The sequence below is a fragment of the Lutra lutra genome, chromosome 7, assembly GCF_902655055.1.
Source record: "Lutra lutra chromosome 7, mLutLut1.2, whole genome shotgun sequence".
Taxonomy (NCBI): Eukaryota; Metazoa; Chordata; class Mammalia; order Carnivora; family Mustelidae; genus Lutra; species Lutra lutra.
The window spans coordinates 48,049,830-48,077,423 of NC_062284.1; the positions used below are offsets into that span (position 1 = coordinate 48,049,830).

Genomic DNA, 27,594 nt, shown 5'->3' on the forward strand with positions numbered 1-27,594 from the left:
TTTCTTTTAATGAGACCAAGTGGTAGTCAGACATTGGCATAATGAATGAAATCCGTATTCTCCTTGGTTACTCTCAAAGCATGAATCAGTCTTTGCCTTAGGTGGATGATTGTTTATTAAACTGAGCTTACTAAGCCACATGGTGTTGCTAGGCCATAATTACTGAATTCAAGTCCCACTGCCAAGTCAAGGCCTTTCCTAAATATCGTGGCTTTCTCCTTCTGTAAACTCAGGATGATTAAACTTTACATTTCTCTACCTCCGGTGTTAGGAAGATTGATGAAGCTGTATTAAGGAATCACATGTTGTTTCTTGGATGAAAGGTGTTTTGTAAATGCAATGAATCAAAATGTTATTATTTCAAGTTGTATGACATTATGGAGTATCTGTGGAGAAACCTTGCCTAGACATTGTTTGGTTATTTCTGTTTTTACAGTAATTGTAACTGTTAAATTGGGAGTTATCTGTGGGATTACAAGGTTCTATATATTTACAAGGGAAAAAAAGTGTGTGTGTGTGTGTGTGTGTGTGTAAGAGAAACAGACTGAGGAGGTCTGAACCTTAGTTTCCTTAATAAATTATTCCCACAGGGCTATTGTTACTGTGAGGATTAAATCAGGATAATATGTAATAGCATTTAGTGCCATTCTTGGTGCATGGTATCATCTAAATAAATGATAGCTGCTATTATTATTTTCTTAACTGGACTGATTTTGTCAGTTTATTTTATTTTATTTTATTTTTTTAAAGATTTTATTTATTTATTTGACAGAGAGATCACAAGCAGGCAGAGAGGCAGGCAGAGAGAGAGGAGGAAGCAGGCTCCCCGCTGAGCAGAGAGCCCGATGCGGGGCTCGATCCCAGGACTCCGAGATCATGACCTGAGCCAAAGGCAGCGGCCTAAGCCACTGAGCCACCCAGGCGCCCCGTCAGTTTATTTTTTGATCTGTGTTTCTACTTCGGTCTCATTCTACAAAATCCTTTTTTTTTTTTTTTTTAAGATTTCATTTATTTGAGAGAGAGAGAGAGAGAAGGAGCAGGGTGGGGGCGGGGAGCAGACTCCATGCTGAGCAGGGATCCTGATGTGAGGCTCGATCCTAGGACCCTGAGATCAGGACTTCAGCCAAAGGCAGATGGTTCACCCACTGAGCCACCCAGGCACCCCTTGTTCTACAGAATTCTTAACTCCCACTTTAGTACATGAATTCTTAGACTCAGGAGGACATTATTAAAGTTTAGAATCCTGAGGCACCTGGGTGGCTCAGTCTGTTGAGTGTCTGCCTTCAGCTCAGGTCATGATGGGATTGAGCCCAGAGTCAGGCTCCCTCATCAGGGGGGAGGCTGCTTCTCCCCCTGCCCCTCACCCCACTCATGCTCTCTCTCTCTCTTGCTCTCCCTCTCAAATAACTAAATCTTTAAAAAAATCAAGTTTAGAATCCTTGGTTGAGGGCATATTTTATAAAATCTGTAGAAAGTAGGGACTGAGGCTCTATAGTCTGCATTTGACCATAGCAGAAGTTTAAGAAGTATTTAGAAAGAATAATCATCATAACTTGAAATAGCAAGTATGGTCATACTTGAAGTCTGAGATCTTTCTTGATTATAGCTTACTAAAGATACCAAATGAGTGTGTGTGTGTGTGTGTCTAGGACTGCCATATAATAAATCACAACCAGAACCACGACCACCATTTACTGAACACTTAGCACCTGCCAAGTCACTGGGCTACGTTCAAGGGTGGGAAGGGAAGGGAATACAGAGATACAGAGGAGATCAAGATGTGGCCCATGTTCTCAGGGACCTCCCAGTTTTAGGGGTGGGTATGTTGAGAAGAAAGGCACCTACACAAGAGAGGAGAGTTAATTTGGTAGTTGGGTAGAGGGTTTGAGTAGATAAAGAATAAACAAGCTTTAAATTTCCAGTTAGAACATTGATGAGATGAGGGGCTATTTTGTACACCACTCTTCTAAGTGGGTGGATATCTTTGGGTATAACTCATTATAAAGCTAGAAGAACTTCAGAGCATCCCCTGGCCGCTTTTCCTAAATTCATTCCATAGGTGTTTAGATAGCCATATATATCCAGAGAAGAACATTTTCATATTTCTTTTTTTTTTAAAGATTTTATTTATTTATTTGACAGAGATCACAAGTAGGCAGAGAGGCAGGCAGAGAGAGAGGAAGGGAAGCAGGCTCCCTGCTGAGCAGAGAGCCCGATGCGGGGCTCGATCCCAGGACCCTGGGATCATGACCTGAGCCAAAGGCAGAGGCTTTAACCCACTGAGCCACCCAGGCGCCTCCATTTTCATATTTCTTAAATGTGTCTGGAAGCTGGGTCTCCCACTTAAAGGACAGAAAAGGAAAGAGAAGGCGGCTGAAATTTATTTAGTATCTACTATATACATGAGCTTTTTCTAATATTTAATTTTTTTACCCTATAACATTGATATTTCCCCCACTTTACCTAGCCGCTCAGAGAGGATGAGTAACAGATTGTCCCAGATTCCACAGTGAGCGAGTCCCAAAATTGATTTTTGCTGCACATTTGCTTCTCAGCAGGCTGAATTACAAATCTCAACTGTAAAAGATCAGGACTTAAACTACCTATTTTATCTTTTGAAGTTCTATTTTCTCATTTCTATAAACATCTGAAGAGTGCATTGCTAAGTACTCTGTATTTAGCAGACGACAGACTCCACATCAAGTCGCCACTGAAAGGCTACCCAAAGGCAGTAGGACGAATGGCCGAAGGGGTCACTGACGTAATCCACAAGGCAGTCTAGCTTCATCATGACTCGAGGCTTCATTATTGCTTTAGGGTTTCAGGTTTTTTATTAATACCCTTTCTGGTAGGCCAGTTATTTGTAGAAAATTTTATGTATAGGAAAAAGGTTGTAAAGAGGGTAGTCCATGTCTACACCTGAAACTGAGACGTGTTTTAGTGTGGAATTCTGAACAGTGTTCCATGGTGTCCATGATCTTGCCATTAAAAATCATGTCTTCCTTTTCCAGCTTAAAGAAATCTTCTGCTGAACTGAAAAAAATATTAGCCAATGGCCAGGTAGGTGTCATTGCATATTAAGATTTCCACATAGCAGTAACTCATTACTGTCCAGTTTTTGTGTCCATAAACTTCGTAAACAAATGAAGAGCCCGCGAACGCCTTCTTGTCATAAATGAATTACGGTGGCTTAATTTGATTGGCAGAACAATTTGCAGCACGTCTTTCAAACTGTGCTAATGGGTCTCACTCCTAGCAGATTGAAGTACCATGCACACACCCTGCTGCCATCTCAGTCTGAAAAAAGTTAATCAGTTCTGAACAAGTGTGTCAACCCATGGGTTGTCGAAATGGCCCTGCGTCGGGAGGTGACCGCCACTTCCATTATCTTTGGGGAGAAGAGGAAAAACTGTTCCTTTCTTACCTTGGCTCCTCCTTTGGTCCCAAAAGGAGCACTGGCTTTTTAGGGAAACAGAGCAACAGCCGACCTTTGGCATTTAAGATTTCTTGGCTTGAGAAGCCCCTGGTTTGGTTCGCCCTGCCGGCTGGCCCGCTAAAGCTGAATGGCCTAACCTGGGCAGAGAGGGTATTCGCACTAATTCTGATTCAAGTAAATGGACGCATCTGAAATAGTGTAGTGCTTTTAAACATACACCGGCAAATTAAGCTACCTACGGGGTCCTCGATTCTTCAATAGCAACATAAATGCGTTTTAATGTTTGTTATAGAGGAAGCCCTTTGATAGCCTTGGAGGCAGGCGCCTGTCTGTTGCGATCAAGCCTGCCTATTAGGCTCTATTGACTGAGACATCTGTGTCACTGCAAATAAAAGACTCTTATTGATTTTCTTAACTGCTGTTCACTTCCCGTCCATGTTTCGAAGGCTGAAATCTTAATTATCTCAGATGCTTATTCAGTGCCTTCACACGCTGACCTCTCCAAGGCTCATTGGCATTTCATGAATCAAGTACTTGTAGTGGAGCCCGTCAAGAAGACAAAGCTGGGTCCCCGTGCTTGTCCTTTGATATCACCTGTAACTTTGCGGCCTAATAGATGTGCGTGCCTTACAGCGGAGATTGGCGGGTAGTGCTTCTGGAAGCCCAGCTTCTTTAGCACATGGTCCTTGAATACAGTTGGAAAAAATAAGTTGATCTGGTTCTGACGTCTGATTGTCATCAAGAGTGTGTGAATTCTAGTCCTTAGATTTTCTGTTTACGGCTAACGGAAACCTGGTATTGTATGTGTGATCTCGATGGCCTCAAAATTTACCTGATACTTTTGACTTTAAGCAGCTAGAGGTTTGTTTGGATTGAGGTCCACAAGTATGTTCCCCTAGTGCCCTGGCTGTGTTCAGAGCCAGTATGACATGAAACCTGACAAAAAGCAGAAACCTGGAGCCTGGGATGTTTATGTGTCTTCAGCATGCATGCATTCTAGTTACTAATTGTAACTTATGTATGAGTCACTTGCTTTCTTCAGCTGGAAAATATATTTCAAAATTGACATAAATTAAGAAGCTTTAACTACATTTGTTCAGCCCAGGCAATGGAAAATAACCTGTCATAGATTCCTCTTCCAAAGATGAAAAACCGTTTATTTCCAGTGCGAAAAAATAAGCATTCTGAAATGTTCCTCATGTTTTGACAACAGACCTAGTACCATAAATATCTTAGTGGTCTCAGTTGTGAGGTCCTCGGTGGTGGAAGATTGTCATAATAATGATTTTTTACACTTAACGATGGTTTATTGCTTTCCCTTGGGGATGGGATAACTCCGTGTTAAACAGTATGGCGCTTGCTTTCAAGGAACGGCCTTCATTGTATTTACTTTCATTCAGAAGAACAAACAAACCAGAAAAACCCGCCTTTGGTGGTCCTCACAGTTAGTGCCTCCTCCTTGTACTAACTTCTCAGTTCCTTGATGCTGTAGGGGAGCTAAAATGAGATCACACGGCAGTGAGGGTAACAGGCACCGCTGTGGCGTCAATAAATTTCTGGGCTGAGCACTGACACCACTTGGTATGGAAGATGTAAGTCACATTTAACAATACTTTAACACTTGAGCATAGTTTTTTATTTCAGTGGTTTATGCTCTCAAGCATTAATAATGATTTGCCTTTCCACTAGCCTCCACTTAGATTTAATAAGGAATTCATATTAATCATTAAAAGAAAGGGACATGATTCTTCAAGATAATCAAATATTGACAGGTTAGAAATAGCTTTCTGCCTGGGTTCATTGATATAGGTTATGTGATATAAATATTTATTTCTTTTCTGTCACTCAGAGTAAATGCCACCAATTGATTCAGCATTGATATAGTGTCAACAGTTCATAAGAAACATTTGACTGGCTTGTGTTTTCCGATTAGTCTCTGCTCTCTAAAGTGGGATTTACTAAATCTCTCCAATTGTCTGCTCATAGAGTGTGACTGCTTTCTGAAACCACTTTTGCTTCGATTTGTGAAGCAGAGGTCTAGGGATAGGACTCGTTTCTTTCAGACCTGTACATATAAAATAAGGATTAATTGAGCATTTTTATTTTAATGATTTATAAGCGATAGGTACTGATTCTTCTTAACACAGGCATACAATAAACAAAGAATATTTTCTTTGCTTGATCCATAATTGAATTCCATTTCATTTTTCCCATTAATTTCATTAATATTATATTAAATCAAGCAGTTTTTTTTTTTAAGATTTTATTTATTTATTTGACAGAGAGAAATCACAAGTAGGCAGAGAGGCAGGCAGAGAGAGAGGAAGAAGCAGGCTCCCTGCTGAGCAGAAAGCCCGATGTGGGGCTCGAACCCAGGTCCTGGGATCATGACCTGAGCCGAAGGCAGCAGCTTAACCCACTGAGCCACCCAGGCGCCCCAAGCAGTTTTTTTAAAGTTTAACTTTTAGTCCTTGGAAGGGAGACACTTTACTGCTTAATGATGGAGGATTCCTTTTTTTCTAGCTTAAGAAAAGCTGAATCGTAAGATAGTTTAGGCATGTGTCACCGAGAGCTATAAATCAGTCCCACTGGTGTGTTTTTGTGATGTGTTTTTCCCACTTCAGTTTTAGTGTGGTATCATCTCTTTAACGTTGGCTCTTGATTTAAAACTGATTAGAAATGGCCCATTGGGTCAATTTAAAGGATTAAAAAAGTGCATAGTTACTCCAAGGATGAATGACTTTGACCTTTGCATTTCTGAAGTTGTTTTCCTTCTTTTTGTGTTTTAGATTTTGTAGGAGAGGGTCGCACTATTTTCCTATTCCTGATAAATGAACTATAAATGTACTGGGAAGCCACCAATCTTAGAACTAATTCTGATCCTGCTCTTGGCTGTTTTGAGAACTTCAGATGCCGTTAGGAAAACTTCCTGTGTTCAAAAAAAGAAAAAGAAAAGAAAAACAAAACAGGTGGAGGAAGAAAAATAGGAATTCTACTGTAAAGTTAGCTTAAAAGCTGTATTATAACCACTATATAAAAACTCTTAGATTCTTACCGTTCATCTTACATCCCATACGAAGACCAGAATGTAAATGAGACTGTGTATGGGAGTCCACACTACATGACTCCCTCCCCTCCCCATATGGAAACCACTCGCGTGTTGTCCTGTCTAGTCCAGGTTACTTACCTAGCCCCCGACTTTCCTTCCGCAGAAGCAGAGCTCAGTGCCCATCATTTCTCCCAGGTCATTTGAGTTGACGTGTAATTGTAACTCTAATGGCTTTTCTTCTTCTCCTCTCACACCTAGTGTTCTGCCTTTTATTTCCTTTTTTTAGTCAAAACAAGGAAACAGCTATATTTAAAAATAATTCAGTATCTCTATTCAATAAAAACATTATTTCAGCTCTTTTCTCTATAAAGAGCTGTGTGATCTTTGAAACATTTATCTTCCTAAAAACAAATACCACAGCTAATGAAATTGCTTTTAACTTGTGAGTGCTCTTCCATTTATTGTTTTCCTTCCTGTGGGCCAGTGAGCCTGATGGGAGAGGATGTCCCTCCATACTTAGCCAGGATACGACATTGAGCAGAGAATACTGAAGGACTGAGTTCTAACCTTGACTAGTTGTTACTGACTAGTTTTATGACCTAATTGGGCTATGCGCTTGGAAAATTGTACAGTTCTGTGATTTTTGTGATACTTGTTCCCAACCGTAATATTTAAATATTGTATCCTGTAGGCATATAAATCCTACTTTTGTATCAAAATGACCACTGTTCCTGTGCTTCATTTAGAAAAGTTGAACTAATTTGCTTGTCTAAAGAGGCGACAGCGTTATTACCTATTAGTTGATCCTGTTAGTGATTTATTTTCATAGTTAAAATCAATTAAAGTAACCCATTTTGATCAGAGATTTGAGATTCTCAAAAGGTTGTTTGTAATCAGTTCATGAGCGTGGCTCTAATAGTTTTCCTTTTAAATGTTTTTTTTATGTGGATAATATTTACATACTATATAAAAATAAGAAATCCAAATAAGCAGAAAGGAAAAGAATCTGTGTTTTTAAAATAAATATCTATCAGTCAGTAAATAGGCCAGGCAGAGGTCTATAAAACTTTAAAAAATTATAGAAACACTTCACCTATCTTTTTATGGATACTGTCTTTTTAAGTGAGATGGTTTTAGAATTTTTACTCCAAAACAACTTTTGTCTTTAGGCTCTTACAGTCTTATTGTCTGAGGGATTCTGAATTTTTGTCCTTGAATTTGCTTACTGAATGCTTAGCATATGCACACACACGCACGTGTACGCACACCACGCACGTGTACACACACCACGCACGTGTACACACACACACACACACACACACACACACACACACACAATAGCCTCTCAGCTCATCCCCTGTTGGATGCCTACCATTCCTGGTCAGGTTGGAATGCTGTTAGTTGGCTGCTCCACTTCTCTTCTCAACCTCCTGGGTATTAGAGGCAGGGAAAAAAACAAAACAAAACAAACTACAATGTCAGGTTTATAATGGTTGAAGCTGCTCAGAGACGTTCCATACCTACTCCTTTGCCTTCTCTTCCTCCAACAAAATTCCATAAAAACAAGCCCCTAGGTCCATCCTAGTATGTTATTAGAATGTGTAATAGCAATATATCTCAGTGTATTTATTTTTCTGAGAGGAAACTACTGGTTCTTTTATCTGGAAGGCCCTCATGGAGTGGTGGGAGGGGTGCAGTCTCAGAGTGTGGTCCTTCTAAAGCCTGAATCCTGTATATACATACAAATATATGAGATTTGTTCTCCTGGAATTTACTTTGGACCCCGATAAGGGTGTAGCTTATAAGGGAAGCTGATGGTACAAATGAGGTTGTTAAGAGTGCTGTTCAGACTACCTTAAGAAAGGTTTTGAAGGAATTAGCCCATTTGTACTGGCCAATAGATAGTGCAGTTTGCGTGTGTATCCTTCATACCCACCGATCACAGTACACCCAGGAGCAGCTCTGCTAATCTTAGCATCTCAAGTTATTTCATATACTGCTCTTGTTCATGCTGTTTTAAAATTTATCATTTGGTCCAGTGTAATGAGGTTTTCTTTTCTTTTCTTCATGTTCCATCTTTTATATAGGTTAAAATACGAGCTGTTTTTCTGCATTAGTAATATAAAGGTAATGAAGAACAAAATTTCCCTCAAAGAGGAAAATAGTTGCCAGTTTTTCTGACTTGTCTATCGTTTTGCCTCTGACCCTAAATATAGTAATTAGCTGATTGCAAATTGCATCAATCAGGTTGTACTACAATTAAATTGGGTGTTGAATTGGCCTTTACACATTAATCTGTCAATATTCTTTTAGGGATTGGCAGAACGGCTTGGAAAGGAAGCTGTTTCTGTTACCTGAGCTCTACTCCTAATTATCACAGCTCTCTGAAGCTTCAACCTCAGAAACGTATAGAAGAAAAATATTTCCCTTGATAAATGGAACCTTGCTTTATTCAATTGGTGGATGTTTGGAGCAAAATATTTAAAGCTTTACTATAATGGTCTGAAAGCAAACTATTTTTTTTCCAGGTGATACTGAATTAAAAACTCCATCCATTTTCTGCCCATGCAAGGCAGTGCAATTCCCTGGAAATTGATTTTTTTTTTTCCCATGGCTTACTATGGCTTTTCCCAAGCTTTAGCTATATGGAAAATAACACTTTTATTGAATCCATTTAGTGAATAAAGTTGGCAGTTAATTTTTAAGCAACTGGACTAGTGTGTAGAAAATTACTGAATGCATCAAATATAATCTGACTGGTCTTAAAGTAATTTGATAAATAATTGAGGGAGTTCTTGAAAACTCTAAAACATTATTTTGTGGGCACTAAAATAATTGACTCCTATTCATAATATAAACTAGAGTAGTATTTGTGGTGTAATCGTTTTTACAGAATCAGGGAAAATGTGCATGCTGTTTAACATTAAATTTTGAAAATGACTTTAGTTTATAAGAATCACATGCTTATATGTTTTTCCCTTTATGCATTACAATATTTGACTGTGCGTGCATTTGAAAGTGCACTCATTTGGCACTTTTCCATCAGCATATTATTATTTCTATCCAGTTACTGCTGTATACTAATTTACTGTTTCCAGAGAAAAGCTGTATCTACTTTAGGAAAGTCATTAACATTATTCAGTTAGTTTGTTTAATGTTAGCTATGGGGTCACCTGAGGAGTTTTCAGGGGCTGATTTATTTACAGATTGTGCATTAGATTACCGCGTGTGTGTGTGTGTGTGTGTTGTCTTCCCAAGTTTGACTTTGGTTACGTGCAGAGCTATTTGGCATTGGTTATGTGTAGTGCCAGAGACTGTGTTCTTATCAGTAGCTCTGACCTGACCCTTTTGAGCTATGTTATATCATTCCATTTTGACACCTTTTATCAAACTTTAATGAAATGACCCAGGCAAACAAATTGTCATTAAACTTTCCATCACTTTGTCCCTTGGTATCGTCTTTTATAAATTGGACAGCAAATGTTGTATTGATCTTCTCGTTCTTGCAGCTGAACTTGAAATGACCCAGACTGCTTGTTGTTTATGGCCCAGAGTTGCTTTTCCTTGACATTTCCATCCACAGCATGACACCCTTTTTGTTTTTCTTTCTTTCTCGTGGAGATGAATGAACAAGACATACGGTATCGAGACACTCTTGGCCATGGCAACGGAGGCACAGTCTACAAGTGAGTAGTCGATTTCATTTAAACTTTCTATGCACTTTAGCCAAATGTGAGTACTCAAGTTCTCCGTGGCAAAGATTTTTAAATGACCATCAGCACTTAGAGTTTATTTCCACTTTTGACTCCAAAAATTCTGCAAGGCATCTATTTTCTCAGGAATTGCTTGGAAAAGTGCATTTATATTGCCTTTTTAATATTTCTGCGTCTGCATCTCTCCTGGGTGAGCAGTTAATAGTCCACCATTAGCAAGTGTACCTTTAACTGGCCTGAAGTTTAATGTATTTTTTTCCTTCACTCTTTCACACCTGGTTTTTTTTTGTTTGTTTGTTTTTTTTTGAAAACTTGCTTGCAACCTGTGCTAGTCCCCTGCCCTTTTACAGCTGTGCCCAGTGGAAAACAGCCCTTATAAATACCATCGCTGTGCCCTGTGTTGACACTGTAAGTTATTAACAAGCCTTCTTCCCCTTGTATTTCCTTCTCCCTTCACCCGAGTCCCCTGAGAGAATTTCTACACATTGATGAATATGTTAAGTTATAAAATTCTCCCAAATTCCAGTAGCAGTGATCTTACCCTAAAGGAGTGTTCATTTTCATATTAAAAAATGCTAACCGTAAAAAATAGTTCTCTTGACAGGGAAGTCTTTCTCATGCAGTAGTGCAAAGTTTAAACCACATAATGTAATATCTGGTACTTAATAGTCTGCAATGGTGTATGAAAAATATTCCACTAGGAATTAAAAAATCCATACTCTGTAAGAAAGCCCTGAGGGAGTAATAAAGCTTTCCTCCAGAGAGCTGTTTTCCATATATACACTAACTCTGCATCACATTATGATTATGTTTTTACCTTAGATGTTTTAATATATATCTTCAAAGTTGTGAAACAATTTATAATTGGTTATTAATGTTCTTAGAATTTTAAGTGCTTGCTAACCACATGACTATAGATAAAAATTGTCCTATTGTCCATGACCATGAAGGGTCACATCCTAAAATCCCAGAACTTCTTCCACACAGAGATGCAGCCTTGGTATGGAATTAGGTTTCCCAGGGCTAGAAGCTGCTTCTCAGTCAGCTGACCCATTCACCCACTCAGGGCTTCAGTCTTCTCTGCAGGTAGAGTCAGGATGTGAGTGTGTTCTCCTGACTCTAGTCCTGTTCATATATTTCAATTATTTTTTCTTATAGATGACTGCGTACTATGAGTAGTTGGTCTGAAAGTTAAGTGCTTCCACTATGATAATTCAGAGAATTAAATAACAGCATATTGCCTCCACGATCCTTAGGCTGTGCCCTTAAAATGTTTTCATGCCTAATGCCTCTGATGGGTTTGAGCCACTCTTGTCCTTTCCTAAATCATACTAGCATTCCTTCTCAAGCAGCCCCCAGTACTGCATAAAAAGCATCTCTTCATCTCAGTCTTCTCCTTCTTACTCTTATCTGACTTGAATTTTTACCCTATTCTGAAGGTTCTTAGGTTCAGGTGCCCTTTGAAAGGAAAGAAGAAGGAACCAGCGTGCTCTGATTTGCTTCTCTTGAGTTCACTGTAGGGAGCAATTTTCAAAGCCTTAGCCTTACTTGTACTAATGTTTTGTGCTTATAGCCAAATATAATAAAACAGGAAGGATTTCTAGCAACTCTTCAACTCTTTGGATTCCTTTTATTGACTTCAAATGGAATCCAAAATCATTTCTGTAGATGCCTAACCTACTCATGGGTTCTGTTTAACCAGATATTTAACTCTCATGCATGTTTGTAGTTTTAAATTCAGTTTGTTCTATTGTGAATTTACTGTCCTGGTTTATTCTAGTGAGGTAGGGGAGAACATAAGCCCACCAAACTCCAGAAGGTGATTTTTATTAGAAACAATACCCCAGATGTTAAGATTTAAATCTTTTCTTTTATTTTTTTTTATTTTTTTATTTTTTTTTTAAAGATTTTATTTATTTGTCAGAAAGAGAGAGAGAAAGCACACATGCAGGCAGAGAGGCAGGCAGAGGTGGAGAGAGAGGCGGAGCTAGAGGCAGGCAGAGGTGGAGAGAGAGGCGGAGCGAGAGGCAGGCTCCCCGCTGAGCAAGGAGCCCGATGCGGGACTCGATCCAAGGACCTCGGGATCATGACCTGAGCCGAAGGCAGTGGCTTAACCCACCGAGCCACCCAGGCGTCCCTTAAATCTTTTCTTTTAAAACATGGGTTAATAACAAAGGGGCAGGGGATGCAGAGAGATAGAAATAACATGCCCACCTACCAAGGAAAAATTACAACATGAAATCATGTTAATGTTTTCACTTGTTTGCTTTTTTAAAGGTTTATTTATTTTAGTGAGAGCAAGCAGGGGTGACAGGTAGAGGGAGAGGGAGAGAGAGTCTTAAGCAGACTCTGTGCTGAGTATGGAGCCCGATGCAGGGCTTGATCTCATGACCCTGAAATTATGACCTGAGCCAAAACCGAGTCAGACACTTAACCAACTGTACGACCCAGGCTCTCTAAATCATTTTAATGTTTTATTATTTGTTTAATTATGGTGAGGGACATACAACATAAAATTTAGTATCTTCACTTTATTAAGCCTGTAGTTCAGTGGCATTAGGCAAGTTCAAACTGTTGTGCCAACTTCAACACCATCCATCTTCAGAACTCTTTTCATCTTGCAAATCTGAAACCTATGTCCATTAAACAATATCTCCCTGTTTGCCTTGGTCACCTTTTTAGCTAAGAAGCATGGCTAGAGGTTCTCCTTTCATTAGGACCACATTATTTTATACATCCTTAGCATACACAAGTTCTTTTAACTGCTGGAATGCTGTGTTAACATCCAATTTATCCTGATTTCATTTATGTGCCATTGCTAGTGCTCCATATGCATGTTGGAAGATTTTTGACTTTTTATTTTTTAAAAAAAGATTTATTTATTTGAGAGAGAGCGCAAGCATATGGGCTCACACCCAAGTGGGGCAGGGGCAGAGAGAGAGGAAGCAAGAGAATCCCCAAGCAGACTCTCCACTGAGGTCTCAGCCCAACCTGGGGCTTGATCCCACCACCTCGATGTCATGACCTGAACTGAAATCAAGAGTCGGATGCTCAACTGACTGAGCCACCCAAGTGCCCTACATGTTGTAAGATTTAATATGTTTTTGACAGTGGTTGTTTTTGGAGGGTGAGTGGCAGTAACATGATCATTTTAGGGCTTTATTTTACATAGTATATTTCTCATACAAAGAAGACATTTCTTCAGTTTGAGTGCTTAGGTGATTCTTAAGAGGAAAGAGTGTAAAGATAACCAAATTGCATAACCAGATGTCAATGATCATTGGTTTTCATTTCTCCCTGGGCTTCAGTTGTATTGTTCTTATATCCCTGGCTTTTAGTTCAGCACCAGGAAAAAAAAAAGTGGTGTAATCGTCAAGAAATGAGAATCCACTTTACTAAAGTCTCTATAAAACTCTTTGCTGTGTTATGATTGACTTTCTACTACACTAAGTTTACCTTAATGGTGTTGACTATAAAAATTGTGATTTTTTTTTCCAAACAAAATGATTACATTACAGGCTATGCTACATAAACTAGATGAAGAAAATATTGGAAAATCCACTCATTGGTAACAAAACTGCCTAATGGCCTATTTAATTTTTTTCTTATAAAATATAATAAAACCAATAAATGCAAAGCAAAAGTTTAATATTTCTTTCTTATTTGCTCCACTTGATGGGATGTTTTGAATTTCAAGGGATATGACATCATGTGTAACTGCAGTATATATTGTTTAATAGTTGATCACATGTTCGCCCTTTAAGTCTGGATATTCCCCCCAGTTACACAATAGAAATTCTGAGCCGAAACATTTAAACCAAGTGATATCGTGGACCTGTGTGGGGTCCTTGCTGAGTTCTTGTCTGTTTTATCATAATGACCTAAGCAGGTAATTTCAGGTGGGGATTTCTTGGATTACTAACTTGGGTGAAATGGATTATAAAGGAAATACCTTAGACTAAAGTAGAGCTTACGCCTAGGAAGAAGAATAATTTAGGTTTTCTTTTGAAAATGAATGTGCTTTCATTATTGCTCCATTGCTCAAAATGCTGCATGTTGCTCCAAAAAACCCCCAAATTCAGGAAGGACACATATTCCGTCCCCCTCTAAGAGATTCACGGTGAATTTCAGAAACCTGGAGAAAGTAGAGAACAGTATGGTTGTGGTTATGTGTATCCTGCATCTGCCTCCAGCTGTGGGACCTGGGGAAAGTTACATCATGTCTTCTGCCTCAGTTTGTGTGTAAAATGGAGATAATAACATCTAATAAGGTTGTCATGAGGTTAAATGAGATGTTTCATAGAAAAGGCTCAGCACTATGACCGACCAACTAAATGTTAGCTACTGTTGGGGCACCTGGGTGGCTCAGTGGGTTAAAACCTCTGCCTTCGGCTCAGGTCATGATCCTGGGGTCCTGGGATCGAGCCCCGCATCGGGCTGTCTGCTCAACGAGGAGCCTGCTTCCCCTTCTCTCTCTCTCTGCCTGCCTCTCTGCCCACTTGTGATCTCTGTCTGTCAAGTAAATAAATAAAATCCTAAAGAAATAAAATAAAATAAATGTTAGCTACTGTTAATGGTAGCGCTAATAATAGAAAAATCATTAAGCTCTGTGCCCCCTACACTTACTTGACCATGGGGCTCTTTTTTTTTTTTTTGGAGCATCTACAAACATCTCACAGATACTGAACTGTGTTAGTTGTGTTTAACTTTAAAAAATTCTGTATTATGATACTCAGTATACTTCTCTGTTTCCTGCTATTCACTAGTTGTATCATAAATTTGCTTATATCTTACATATAGATTTTTTTAGAAGTTCCTGAGTATTTTCTCTTTTATCATAGTTTATTTTCAGATTGCTTTAAGACACCTGGTAAAATGTTAAGCCCATTTTACCACCGGAAAAAGCTAGGACTCCCCGGCATGTGGCCACTCAATGGCAAAGCCAGAATTCTAGTGTCTCTCCTCCTCTCTGTGTTTTTCCCCCAGGCGGTGTTGTTTCTCAAGGTCAAGCGGAGTCCATTGTGTTTCCTTGTATTTTCTAGTGTTCTCAGCCCAGTCCTAAGGATAGGATAGATGCTTTATACATGTTGGCTGAAATGAGAATGAGGCAAGTGGGGGTTTTTTCCAAGCTGGTTATAGTAGGGCTCTTTAATTGGATTCTCCCCATATCCAGCTAGTTTTAGAGCCTGTGTAATTGTTTTAGAATGTTCATCTGGAAGAATAGGAATTTCTAAACTGATGGCATATATTTGAATGATTAATTTACTTTCAGGTGTTAAAACTGAGTACTTAGCATCCATTAACCCAACACACTAGTTACCGTCCTCTTTTTTTGGATAGTATGTCACATTGAAATGAAAGTAATTAACAGGCCCACTTACTTTGGAAACATTCTATGATAATGAAGGCCAGTCACTCAGGTTCTTTCCTCCCTAGGGGCATTGTTTGATGGAGTTGCTTAAGCTCTGGGTCCAGAAATAAAGTGATATTTAACTCTTGGACTTAAGTCATGCTAATAAGCCAGTTAGCCCATATGCATAATCTTTTATTTTTTTCTTTAATGCAAATTAGTCAGCCTAAGACTCAGATTATCAGCTTTTAGGACATGTGTTCTAGCATTTAGGTGTTTGAAAATAGTAATGAATTGTCTGCCTCCTGTTCCTTCCTACAGTACATTAAAGGTCTAATCAGGATTTGGGGTAGGATTTTCTCAGTAATATAACACGTAGCTTAAAACACTGCTGACACGGTGTTTTGAAGATTGGATATAAACCATTATTTAAGAATTAATTTGCCTGTATCTAGAGACAACAAGAAGAGGGACAGGATAATCATTCTCAAAGGATTGATCTCTCCTCTCTTTTGTTTTACCCATTTTTTTAGATATTTGTTCGGCAGAGGGGTGAGGATGGTCCCTGGAGACAGTGGCTGAGATCACATGAACTATAAAGTTGTGTTCTGCCCTTGTAATATGGCTGTAGAGTCCAAGTAAAACATTACATTTGTGGTTTTGGAGCTGGAATTCTGTCAACTCATTAGAGGAACATGATGTATTTAATGAAAATTAGAAGCTCTGGTGGTCAGTTACGTAAAATGAGAAGACACATGAATTGCTGTCAAATGAAATGCTGTTTAGTAAACAAACTATGTGCAAACATGGGATTCCCGAGAAGAAAAACATAATAAAAAAGAGCCCTCAATGAAAACTGGGACCATATAGTACCCAGAAAGCTCTCACTCCTCTTTCACTGGCCATCCTGAAGGTGCTGAACCAAATCAGCAGAAGGTCTGACCCCTGCTTCTCTACCCACTACATCAGTGACCCACTCCTTTATATTTTTTCCTGAGGTACGTCTTGTAAATTAAGAGTAGTTTTTTTTTGTTTTTTTTTTTTAAAGATTTTATTTATTTATTTGACAGAGAGAGAGCACAAGTAGGCAGAGAGGCAGGCAGAGAGAGAGGAAGGGAAGCGAAGCAGGCTCCACCCAGGCGCCCCAAATTAAGAGTAGTTTTTAAGTGGTTTTGGTATTGACCCAAGAGCCAGGGCGATTGTTTGATTTATTTTAACTTTAAATTTCCAATCAAATGAAGAGCCTTTTCCTTGCAGCCAAGATCATATTTTAAACAAGCAAACAAGATATCATCTTAATGCAAAATTAAATACTGGATTGTGTTACAGTGTCATGTGACAAGCAAGGATATTAATATTTCCAGAAAATCAATGAGTATTTGTCAAATAAAATTATGTATGTTTCCCTCTCTCACTCTCCCAGCACTCACCGTTAGAGATTTGTTTCATATAATAATGTATATTGTATTGATTAGAGTCTATAGAATGAACCTGAGCTTGTGATTCTCCGCACCTTTCCCACCTTTGCTTGCCCCATTCCATGTTCCTGTAACTTCACACATGCTCATATCCATTATGGCAATGATGGATTATTGGCGTCCAACCAACATGACAGGATGTTACAGGTCGCTGAGCAGAGATTTTCAGACTCTGTTTCTACCCGAATTAACTATTATTGAAATAGTTTATTGAGATTGAAGTATTGATCATTTTCTGCTAACCTTGGCTTAAGGGTAGGAAGAGGAGGCGGAGGTGTTCTTAAAAGACACTAAATTTAATTTTAAAAAATCTCATTTATTTAGCCTTTTCTTCTTCCTGTTTTATAGCCCCTTTTGTTTTATTGCTTGGAAAAGGGTATCTTGGCTTTATTTTTATGACAGCATAATTATACTTCAGAAATGCACTTGATTACTATGGGTAACAAAATTGTTCTAGTATATTGGTTTGGCCAATATTGCTATACAAACAACTTTTCAGTCAATTGAGTCTGGTAAAAATCAATACATTATGGTAATATTTCAAGTAAGAATTTGCTGAATCGAAGTATTTCAACACCATCTCCTTGCAGGGAAAAATAGTTTTAAAGTGGCAAGACTTCTTTCTAATATTTTATTTTAGTAAAAATGCTTTCTTTATAAAGAAATTGAAAGTCCCCAAGCAGAAGTGGTTGTGATCAGATAAACGTTAGCACACATGTATCTTTATAGGGTGGAGGAGATCTCGTTTTCCTTTCTCGGTTTAGCAGGAGGGTACAGCATCGGGCTTTGACTTCATCCTGTAGCATGCCACTTTTGGATTCATGTGTCTAGATCTGGGTACTGAGTTTCTACAGAGAGATGTGCACAGTTCAGATATGAACCAGAGAAGCATGGGGAAAATTCTAAGGGGACCTAGGAGTGGTGCCTCTCCAATCCTTTATACATTTGTCGAGCAGGCTTATTCTGAGTCCATGCCATGTGGATAGCACCCGGCCGGCTGGTGAGGGTACCCTGGCTCCAGTCGGACCATGTCCAGATGGATGAAGTAGTAAGTATGGGACTTCACAGTCTGGGGCGCAGGTCAGTATGTGTAGCCTGTATGCAGGCCCCAGGTGAGGGGCTAAGGAAGGGGTGGTGAGTTCTAGCTCTTTCCTCAGGAAGAATCAGGTCAGGACCTAATGGAGTAACTGGTATCTGAGTTGAGAAGTGGTTGAAAGAATTGGCCAGCTTTTAACTGAAGAAGAAACAATTAAGAAGAAACAATTAAGCTGTCTCCATGACAGCTGACTTTTAAAAAGTCAGAAAAGCATTCCTGTTGACCAAGGAATAGGTTTGCTTTGTGCGTTTCTGAAGGCTAGCCTCAACTTGCTTATCTGGACTGTCCTCCCTGGAGAAGAGTTGTGTCCCATGAATCAGGGTGGGCATCCTCCCAGGGCCAGGCACTGCACTGCACCTACTGTAGGAACCTGGTCAGCCAGCGATTCAGGAATTAACCTGCAGGGGCAGATTCTTCACGGCCTGAGGATGGACACAGAGTGTTGTCTGTTGCTGGGTGGCTCTGGGAGGTGTGAGTCCTCTTACCTTAAGCAGAGCAACATGGCCGGTATTCAGAACCCCTGAGAAAAGAATTCCCACTTAGATGTGGACATGACGTGATTGCAGAGGTCACTCCCAAGGCTAATGTTCCAAAATTAATTCAGCATTCACCTGCTGTAATAACATTATATCATGTGGTGCTTGGTTTTATTCTTTAAAAGTTTGTCTTACTGTATATTCATTGATTCATTGAATAAATAGAGTTGGCCCTTGAACAACACGTTTGAATTGCACGGATCCACTTATATGTGGATTTTTTTCAGTAAATACTGTACAGCCTGTAAGTGTTTTTTCTCTTCCTTATGATTTTCTTAAAATATTTTCTTTTCTCTAGCTTAAATACATACAAGATATGTGTTTTTTTTTTTTTTAAGATTTTATTTATTTATTTGACAGAGAGAGATCACAAGTAGACGGAGAGGCAGGCAGGCAGAGAGAGAGAGAGAAGCAGGCTCCCTGCTGAGCAGAGAGCCCGATGCGGGACTCGATCCCAGGACCCTGAGATCATGACCTGAGCCAAAGGCAGCGGCTTAACCCACTGAGCCACCCAGGCGCCCCAAGATATGTGTTGATCAACTATTCGGGTTATTGGTGAGGCTTCTAGTTAACAGTGGGCTATTGGTGGTTAAGTTTTCAGGGAGCCAGAAATTATATGTGGAGTTTTGACTGCACAGGGTTGGTGCCCCTAACCCCGTGTTGTTCTAGGGTCTGGGGGTACTTCCTGTCACTCTGTGCCAAGGACTGCTCTAAGCATTTGCAGTCCAGCAGTGAATGAAACAGGTAAGTTCCTTGTGCTCCTGGAGCTCACACTTGCAGGGCATACAGACAGTAATCAGGGAAATGATTGCAAGTAAGATGATATCAGACCTTACAGGTACTGTAAAGAATGTAAAATAGTTGCTCAACGAGGCTTCTCTGAAGAGGTGATATTCACGCTCAGACCTCAAGGACAGCAAGGAGCCAGTTGTGAGAAAATCTGGGAGAAGAACCCTCCAGGCAGGAGGAACCACTCTGGCAAAAGCTGGAAGATGGGCATGAACATGTCATATCTAGGCCAATGTGGCCACAGGAGAGTGAGCTCAGTGGAGAGCAGAGAGAGGGGCAGAGGCCTGATCACACTGGATCCATCAGACCTTGCTGAATCCTTTCTAGGAAGGTTACCCCCATTCTGCCAGTGAGAAAAATAAAGCTTGGAAGGATTAAGGGACATACCCAAGGTCAAATCAAGACTTAGAACTCAGTATCAAAACATTGAGTCATGCACCTTAAATATATACAATTTTTAGAAGACTAGAACTCAGACCAGGACTTTTCTTTTCTTTCGTTCTTTCTTTCTTTTTTTTTGAAGATTTTGTTTATTAGAGAGCCTCTGAACATGTGTAGTGGTGGGGGACAGAGAGGGAGTAGGGAGAGGGCCAAGTAGACTCTGAGCTGACCGTGGAGACGGCATGAGGCTTGATTTCAAGACCCCGTGATCATGACCTGAGGTGAAATCAAGAGTCGGATATTCAACCAACTGAGGCACCCAGGTGCCCCAAGCCAGGGGTTTTCTATTTGCCATTCACTCTCTGAGCTTCCTAATTTTTAATCCAAATTATTTTTGGATATAAGATATAAATATATAATTCTGAAAGTCAGTGATGTACTATTTCTAGTTAATTTTAGAGGCTTTTTAGTAGATGCTAAAACAGTCATTTCTTGACTGACAGAGCTGTTGCAACATAACTTGTTATTCTATCCTTTGGGTCTCTTTTCCTTATCAAAAACTTGAAATTTAATCATTGAATCCCTAGATTAATTGTATGGTTATGTTAGTGGAGGTGGTGCATCTCTTGAGTTATAAAACACATTAATTTTTAATTTTTTTTCCAGTATTTTACAGTATCTGATGTGTTAGAAAAACGTAGTCTCTTGGTTGGCATGTAGCACAAGCAAATATTTGCATACCATAGCATCTAGGGTATTTACTTAAATTACTTATTTTGGGAAAATAATTCAGTGGAAAGTCTGAAAGGCATTTAGTGTGTATAACTTTCCTGCTGCGTTTTTAAAAAATTTTTTCATTGCTCTTTTTTGGTTACTTAGATGTAAGGGACTGTGTTTGTGTTAGATTGCCAGCTTACCAGAGTGAAAAGTTTTGGTTCTTATTTGTGCACTAATGCTAAGTCGGAGGGGCAGATGACCAAATTAGAAGGGAAGTAGCAGTAGATACTTTGGTTGTGGGAATTAAGCATAAAGTTTCTTTAAGCATTAATTCGCTTTTTAAGTGTGACTTCGTATTACGTTATCCTCTTAACCCTAAAAGCTCCATATGTTTCCTTGTTGGTGTTGCAAAAGAAAGAATGAATGTTCAGTATCACTACTTAAAAGCAGACTTCATGGTTTTTGTTTGGTGGATTCAAATAACAGTGAAAAATGTTCAGACAAAATTAGAACTTGCTTTAGGACACAATCAATACAGCATTTTAACAAGCTTAGTGTATTTGGAAGATACATACTGTATAGGGTTCCCAAACATTCTGATTCTATTACAACTGCTAACTATAGCAGCAAAATGTAACAATATACTTAGTCAATAAACATAAAACCCTGATTAAACCATAATTAAATTTTTGGAAAAGTTATTTAAAAACCATGAATAAACTATATTTTTACATTGTCTTAGCAACAAGATGGATAGCCAGTGAAACTTTAAAGTGGCAGAGAAAAGCATACATGGGATTAAATTCCAGAATGAATTTTTACCACAAATACATGTACTACATGAAGTTTCTGGACACCATTTATTTCTTTTCCTTTTTAACGTTTTTTGAAGGGAATTCCTAGTGAGCATGGTGGAGTGTAACAGCTGGGGTCGCTGACTAAAAAGGCAAATGGGAAGTTTCCCTGCATCCCTGGCAGCCCTAGTAGAAGGTGTCAGGGCCCAGCCTGCCTCCGTCATACTCAAAGCACAGGCGGTGCTTAGAATCAGAGTGGTCGCACTCCTGTTTTCAAACTGGGCCACCATCACAAGCCCTGATTAGCTCCCAGCAGCACTAAGATATATATAGCTGGGGACAACAGCTATGACTGCCCTCATTTGACCCTGCGAAGAGACTGAACCACCAAACTTAATGGATTTCCCTGAGGATTCAAAACAAGACAGGGATAGAACCACCACTGAAACTCATCCTTTCTTATTCATTAGTCCCTTCCTGGTGCCCTCCTCGTGAATAATTCCATTTGGTTCTGTGAGGAGCTAAGTATGTGCAAGCCTAAGGATTTCTGTCAGCGTGTTCAAGCAAATACACTACAAGTGTACCTTTCATTTTTTGCATCAGGCACATGTACCTTAAAGAAGACCCATGTGAACGAGCTACTGTCTTCTTTCCTCTCTCCTTCCCTAGAACTTGTAATCTGAATTAACCCAATGTCAAAAATGTTAATGCTTTCCAAACTCGAGTCACTGTAGCATGTGATTCTCCAGAAATTACATCTTTGGGTTTTTTCCTTGTCTGTGATTTTTATGAGTGCATATTTAAGTCATTTTTGGGACCTTGATGGTGTTTCTGGCTGCTGGTCTTTATAAGGAAGTTCATTTTTCTCCTTCCACATGGACTCCTCTCCCTTTCTCCTCCCCTTAATCTTTAAGTCTGTGTGACATCTTTAAGCCTTAGTCTCCTGGATGGATTTGAGAATAGCACTTTCTCTTGACTAATCTCTACTTTATAAAATACAGTATTATGCATATATATACACATATGTTAATATATTTTTGGAAGTCAATAACAGTACCTCAGAAAGAATGTGGTCGAATTGAATTTAGAATCCAAATGCTTTTCCTTCTTTTGTCCAAAATGTAGCTCCTCAGTACACAAACACAATTCCATGTGCAGGAAGTCATTCAAATTCCTTCTTCACTCAAACACCCGATGCATTTAAAGATGCCTGTCTCCGGATGGTGGAAGGTATGGTGGTGGTTTGAGTGTTGTTCAGTTTTTATGTGAAAGGAAAAGTCCCTTCAGGTTTGTTTGGACCTTAGTCGTGATACGCCCGTTTCATGAAGTCTGTTATGCACAAAAGTGCACAAAATGAAGATAAAGTGCCTCTCTCCAGCCTGACAAAAGCCATTCCTTTGCAGAATGGTAGCTGCAGTGAAAGTAAATAAATGAATGGACAGCAATCACAGCCTAGTTGATGAAACTGTTCAATTAAAGCACAGGCATTTACATGGTGTAATTTCCCTAAATTGCCAATGAGCCCCTTTAGACACAACCAGTGTTCAAATTGATTTCAGCATTGATTTTGGCTGAAGCTGATAAATTTCTGCTTGTTAGTTAAAGTAATTTTGCAGAAGACTTTGTACTGCAGTATTGAAGTGTTCATTTAGCTGATGGTTAAAAGAGGAGTTATTTACAGAGGCCTCTACTGTTGTTCTGAGATGGGACAATTCCCCAATCATCTTTTACTTTTAATTTTTTAGGCTTCAGTATACCAATCAATAGGTGATTGAAACTGATTAAAACTTATCCAACCAGCTGCCTATGGCAGTTTAATTAGAAGCTGGATGATTCTTAAATTAAAGTTGTCTTGTTTTCATTGCACAGCCATCTTCCAGAAGAGTAAGGGACTAACAGTGCTGAAAACCTAAAAGTCTCACTTTGTCGAGGTATCTCACAAGTGTGAAATCACTCAGTAGTTGTTCTTAAAGCAGCTCAAAAATGTAATCAGAGGCTTTGGCCTTTAAACAGATTACAAGTAATAATATATTTACTTGCTAGTCAAGGAATTTTGTTTTTGCTTTTTTTTTTTTCTAGCAAAGGGATAACCTGGAACGTAATGAGATACGTGAAAGGGCAGCTGTTGGTGACGTAGTTCTTGTTTCATAAGCCAGATGAACGCTCGAGCTGGTTTTTGTTTTTTTTTTAAATCCTGCAGTACAGGATAAAACTAGCTATCACGATGCCCTGCGCATCTCTCCGCTGAAAACCATCAGCTCTGAATTTATATTTTTATTTTGTTCTGAGGCCTTGATTAAAAATCAATCTCTAGTGAATAAAAAACAAGCATTGTTATATAAATACATGTTGACTTTCCGACAAGGTTGTGCCCAGGGTTATAGAAGAGAGATTTTTTGCTTTGGGAAGAGTCCTCATACTCATTTTCTCTAGTGTGGGACAATTTCTTGAGTTTTTAATGGAAATGGGTTAATATTTCTGTCATAGGGGACATATTACATCTGGTACTACAGGGAAGAAGGGAATAAATGGCTCACTTTTCAGAGGTGCATTTACTCTTTGACCCACTAGGGTACTATTTGGTGTTCTAGGAGAGGTAATTTAGTAAATAGTACCCCAGTGGCCTGAAAAAGTTAATGCAGCTCTGAAGAGCGAGTCGTTCAATCGATTTTCCCTATTGCTTTTTAAAAATCAACACAGACCATATCCAGAGAACCTCGAAGACAACTTGAGTTAGAGGATCTAGAAGCAACGCATTTGTGTTGGTTCAGGCTTATTGGGGCACACACTGGACCTGACTTCCAAGGACTTGAGTCCTCCAGTGCTTATCAGAATCTTGAAGTAGTTCTTAAGCCCATCGAGCTTTGGTTTCCTTACCTAAAAGTAAGGATAATAAGAATGAGAAATTTTTGTGCAAATCTAATAGCTTCTCTATAAAAAATACAAACTGTAAAGCACAGTAGAATCACTGGTTTACAGAGGTTTTCTGAAATAGCCATTTTTATATCTGATTTCAGAAAGTGATTTACTGTTAGCTTTCCACAAAGAAACCATGAACAGATACTCCATTATAATCAAGTCATTTCAGGAGAGAAGAATCCCAAGTAGTTAATCCTCAAGGTGTTCCTACTTTTTCCCACATGTATTGCCTCAGTCCTATATTTCTTTCACTGTTGTCATTTAGCTTTATATTTCTTGCCTCTCTGTTTTGCCCGTCACATTCTTTCTGAACCTTCGATCAAGAGATCACTGTGACTGTAGCTTCCTCGATCTCTAAGGTATTTAGACCATATATGAAAAGACATTACTCTAGTTGATGTGGAGAGTGTTAAAGGCTTGAACCAGGCCGCGTCAACTTATGGAAGAAATATGAAGGCCATGGTGACAGCATTAACTGAGGCAGGTGTGGGGGCAGAAAGGGTATATAACCAGAGTCATTAGAAAAAATAAGAAAGACCAAATGTAGGGTCTCAGTAGCAGGTTCCTCATATCCTAGGTTAGCAACCAGTACGACCTGTGGATGATCGGGATCTTAAAGAGTTGTTGATATCTGTAACCTAATACGTGTTTGGTTTGATACTTAAACAGTCTGGGAGTCGGGGAGCTCTGTGGCTTAACCACAAATTATTTTACAATCGGTAGTCCAGCATTTGTAATGGGTTTTAGGCAGAAGGAAGGTTGGCATAGACTGCTATTGAACTCGTACCGTTTATATAAAAGCTTCTTTTTACAACTGCTGTTTACTTTGGATTTCCTATTTTAACAGCTAGAACCTGGCTCATGTGTTTATCTATTATGGAAGGCAACAACTGTCAGTGTTGATTTCCCTGAAACGATTTGACCTTTTTTTCCTGTGGATGGCTATTTTAGTATGTGACGTACTGGTAAAATCTACCCCCAAAGAAGTCTACCATAAGAAAAGATCTCTAAAAAGATCAAGCAATAAAACTGAACCACAGCTAACTTACATGTGTTTACTAAAAATGTGTCACTGAATTGAAAGATGAGATCCAGGGATATTAAAAATTAATCTCACAAGGTAACAAAAAATTTTTGTTTTCGTATTTATATATATACTCACATGCATTTATGCACTTGATTTTTATAAAGGCAAAGAAGTGTTTTTCACTTGTTTGGTGTGGGCTGCATAATCATTCAACCTTTTAGTCTTTCAGCATAATATAGTACAGTCTATGCTCACATCCCTTATTTTATTTGTTTATTTATTTATTTTTTTAGAGGGAGAGAGAGAGTGTGGGAGAGGGACAGAGGGAGAGAGAGAATCTTAAGCAGTTTCCACATCTAGTGCAGAGCCCAAACCTGGGTTCATGACCTGAGCTGAAATCACGAGTCAGACACTCAACTGACTGAGCCACCCAGGCACCCTGGCTCTTAAGAGTTTGAGATGGAAAACCTTAAGAGTTGGAAAAAGACTTCCATTTGTTATTCTAAATTTACCTAAAATCAGAGTTACTTTTTTTGGTCAATAAATAAAATACCACATAACAAGCAAGGGAACAGTATCTGTGAGTGTGGAAACTGATGATCTCACATCGGCTAAGATATAAGAGGTATGGTATTGGTTTAACAGATACCAATTTTTTAAATAAAGAAATAGATTCAGTAATTAAATCTGAATATGGCCAACTCTCACTTTCTATGCTAATGAGAATTAAGAGTTGCATAGATAATTAAAATGGATAACTATTAAAAAAAAAAACCTCATTTTCGACTCTGGTTTGTCTCCTCCAAATCATACTTTTTGTCGTAATGACAGAGATCACAGAGAGGTTTCTCTTTCACCTGTCTCCCCTATTCTACTCTGCCTCTCATGGACATCCTGGAAATCTCTGTGGCATTCAAAGAACAGAGAAGCAAGGAATCCAATATATCCCACAAGCCGTGAAGTCTTTGCCTGAAAAGCACAGAACCCAATTTTATCATTTAGAGAAGCCATTACTAGGGGTGAAGCGAGTGAGTAACAGCAGATCCATTTGTAACTTCCATTTATTTAAAACAGCCTTTGCTCACTTTCTTTCTCGCCTTTTACCTGTCCTCTAAGAGATCCAGGGAGCAACACAGTTAAACATCATTTTTCTTGCTTACCTAAAATAAGACTTTCCCTTTTTGATTACTGGTTACTTCTTAAGCCAGATCCTAAGTATTGCTTTCACCATTTTAGTGACCAGATTGTTTTCTTAGGTTTCCCATCCATTTAGAGAATTTTCCGAGGATTGATAGCACTCTATAAATAATTCACAGAGTAATTGTGTTCCTCTTTTCACTAACCTCTGAAGTACGTTACGTGAGAAGTAGAACACATCTCAGTGGCATTTATTCCACGTGGTGTAGGAAAGAAGGGCCTCTCTCCTTCCCAGGACTGTGGCAGTGCAGTTCTTATTTTGCCTTTGTGATTAAAAGTTACCGTGCATGCAGTTACTCTTGGGATCCTTGTTCCAAGAGGAAAAAAAGAAGAAGATGTTTCCCTACTCATTCTGATGACCGTTTTTTGCTAGCAAATTGGCATTTGTAACATATATTACCAGTTTTACCGAACTCTGAAGTATTTACCCTCAGATCTTAGGTCAGCCCCTCCATTCTTTTTTTTTTTTTTTTTTAATTCAATCATTTGACACAGAGAGAGAGAAAGGAGAGCGAGAGAGAGCACAAGCAGGGAGAGCAGCAGGCAGAGGGAGAGGCAGGTTCCCCACTGAGCAAGGAGCCTGATGTGGGACTCTATCCCACAACCCTGGGATTGTGACCCGAGCCAAAGGCAGACGCTTAACCGACTGAGCTGCCCAGGCGCCCAACCCCTCCATTCTTAACTTATATCCTACCTTACAGTTGGTAGAGAAGCACAGATGCTCCCTATTACAATTTTTTTTCTGCTCATGATTTAAAATAATTTGATTAGAGAGTGTATAGAAATTAATATGCAGAATAGTGCCAAAGAAATGAGATGCCTACTTGAATTGTATGAGATTATACGAGCTTTATCAGAAAATATATGATCAGCTCTAGGTTATTTATTTTGTGAACAGGAGTCAGCTGGGACGATTCATATTTTTATGATTCTCCTAGAACTTGAAATTCTAAGCATAAATAATTTCAACAAACATTGTAAAATACAGATGCAGTTGATCTTTTTTATGCATGACATAAATTTGTGTGGGAGTCCAGATGTTGGAGTGTGAACACAGGTTGTTTCTCCCTTATGTCCTATGTGAATATAGGACTTCTTAGTATTTCGTTTTG

The 27,594-nt window shown here is 39.1% G+C and overlaps 1 protein-coding gene across 8 annotated transcripts in view; it reads left to right on the forward strand.

The window, feature by feature from the left end:
- Positions 1-27,594, forward strand: part of MAP2K5 (mitogen-activated protein kinase kinase 5) — a 253,962-nt gene that overhangs the window by 45,006 nt on the left and 181,362 nt on the right. For all 8 annotated transcript variants that reach the window (XM_047735597.1, XM_047735598.1, XM_047735596.1 and 5 more), the window contains exons 7-8: positions 3,012-3,060; positions 10,107-10,171. In XM_047735597.1, coding sequence (XP_047591553.1) covers positions 3,012-3,060; positions 10,107-10,171 — 114 coding nt within the window. The remainder of the gene's footprint in view (positions 1-3,011; positions 3,061-10,106; positions 10,172-27,594) is intronic.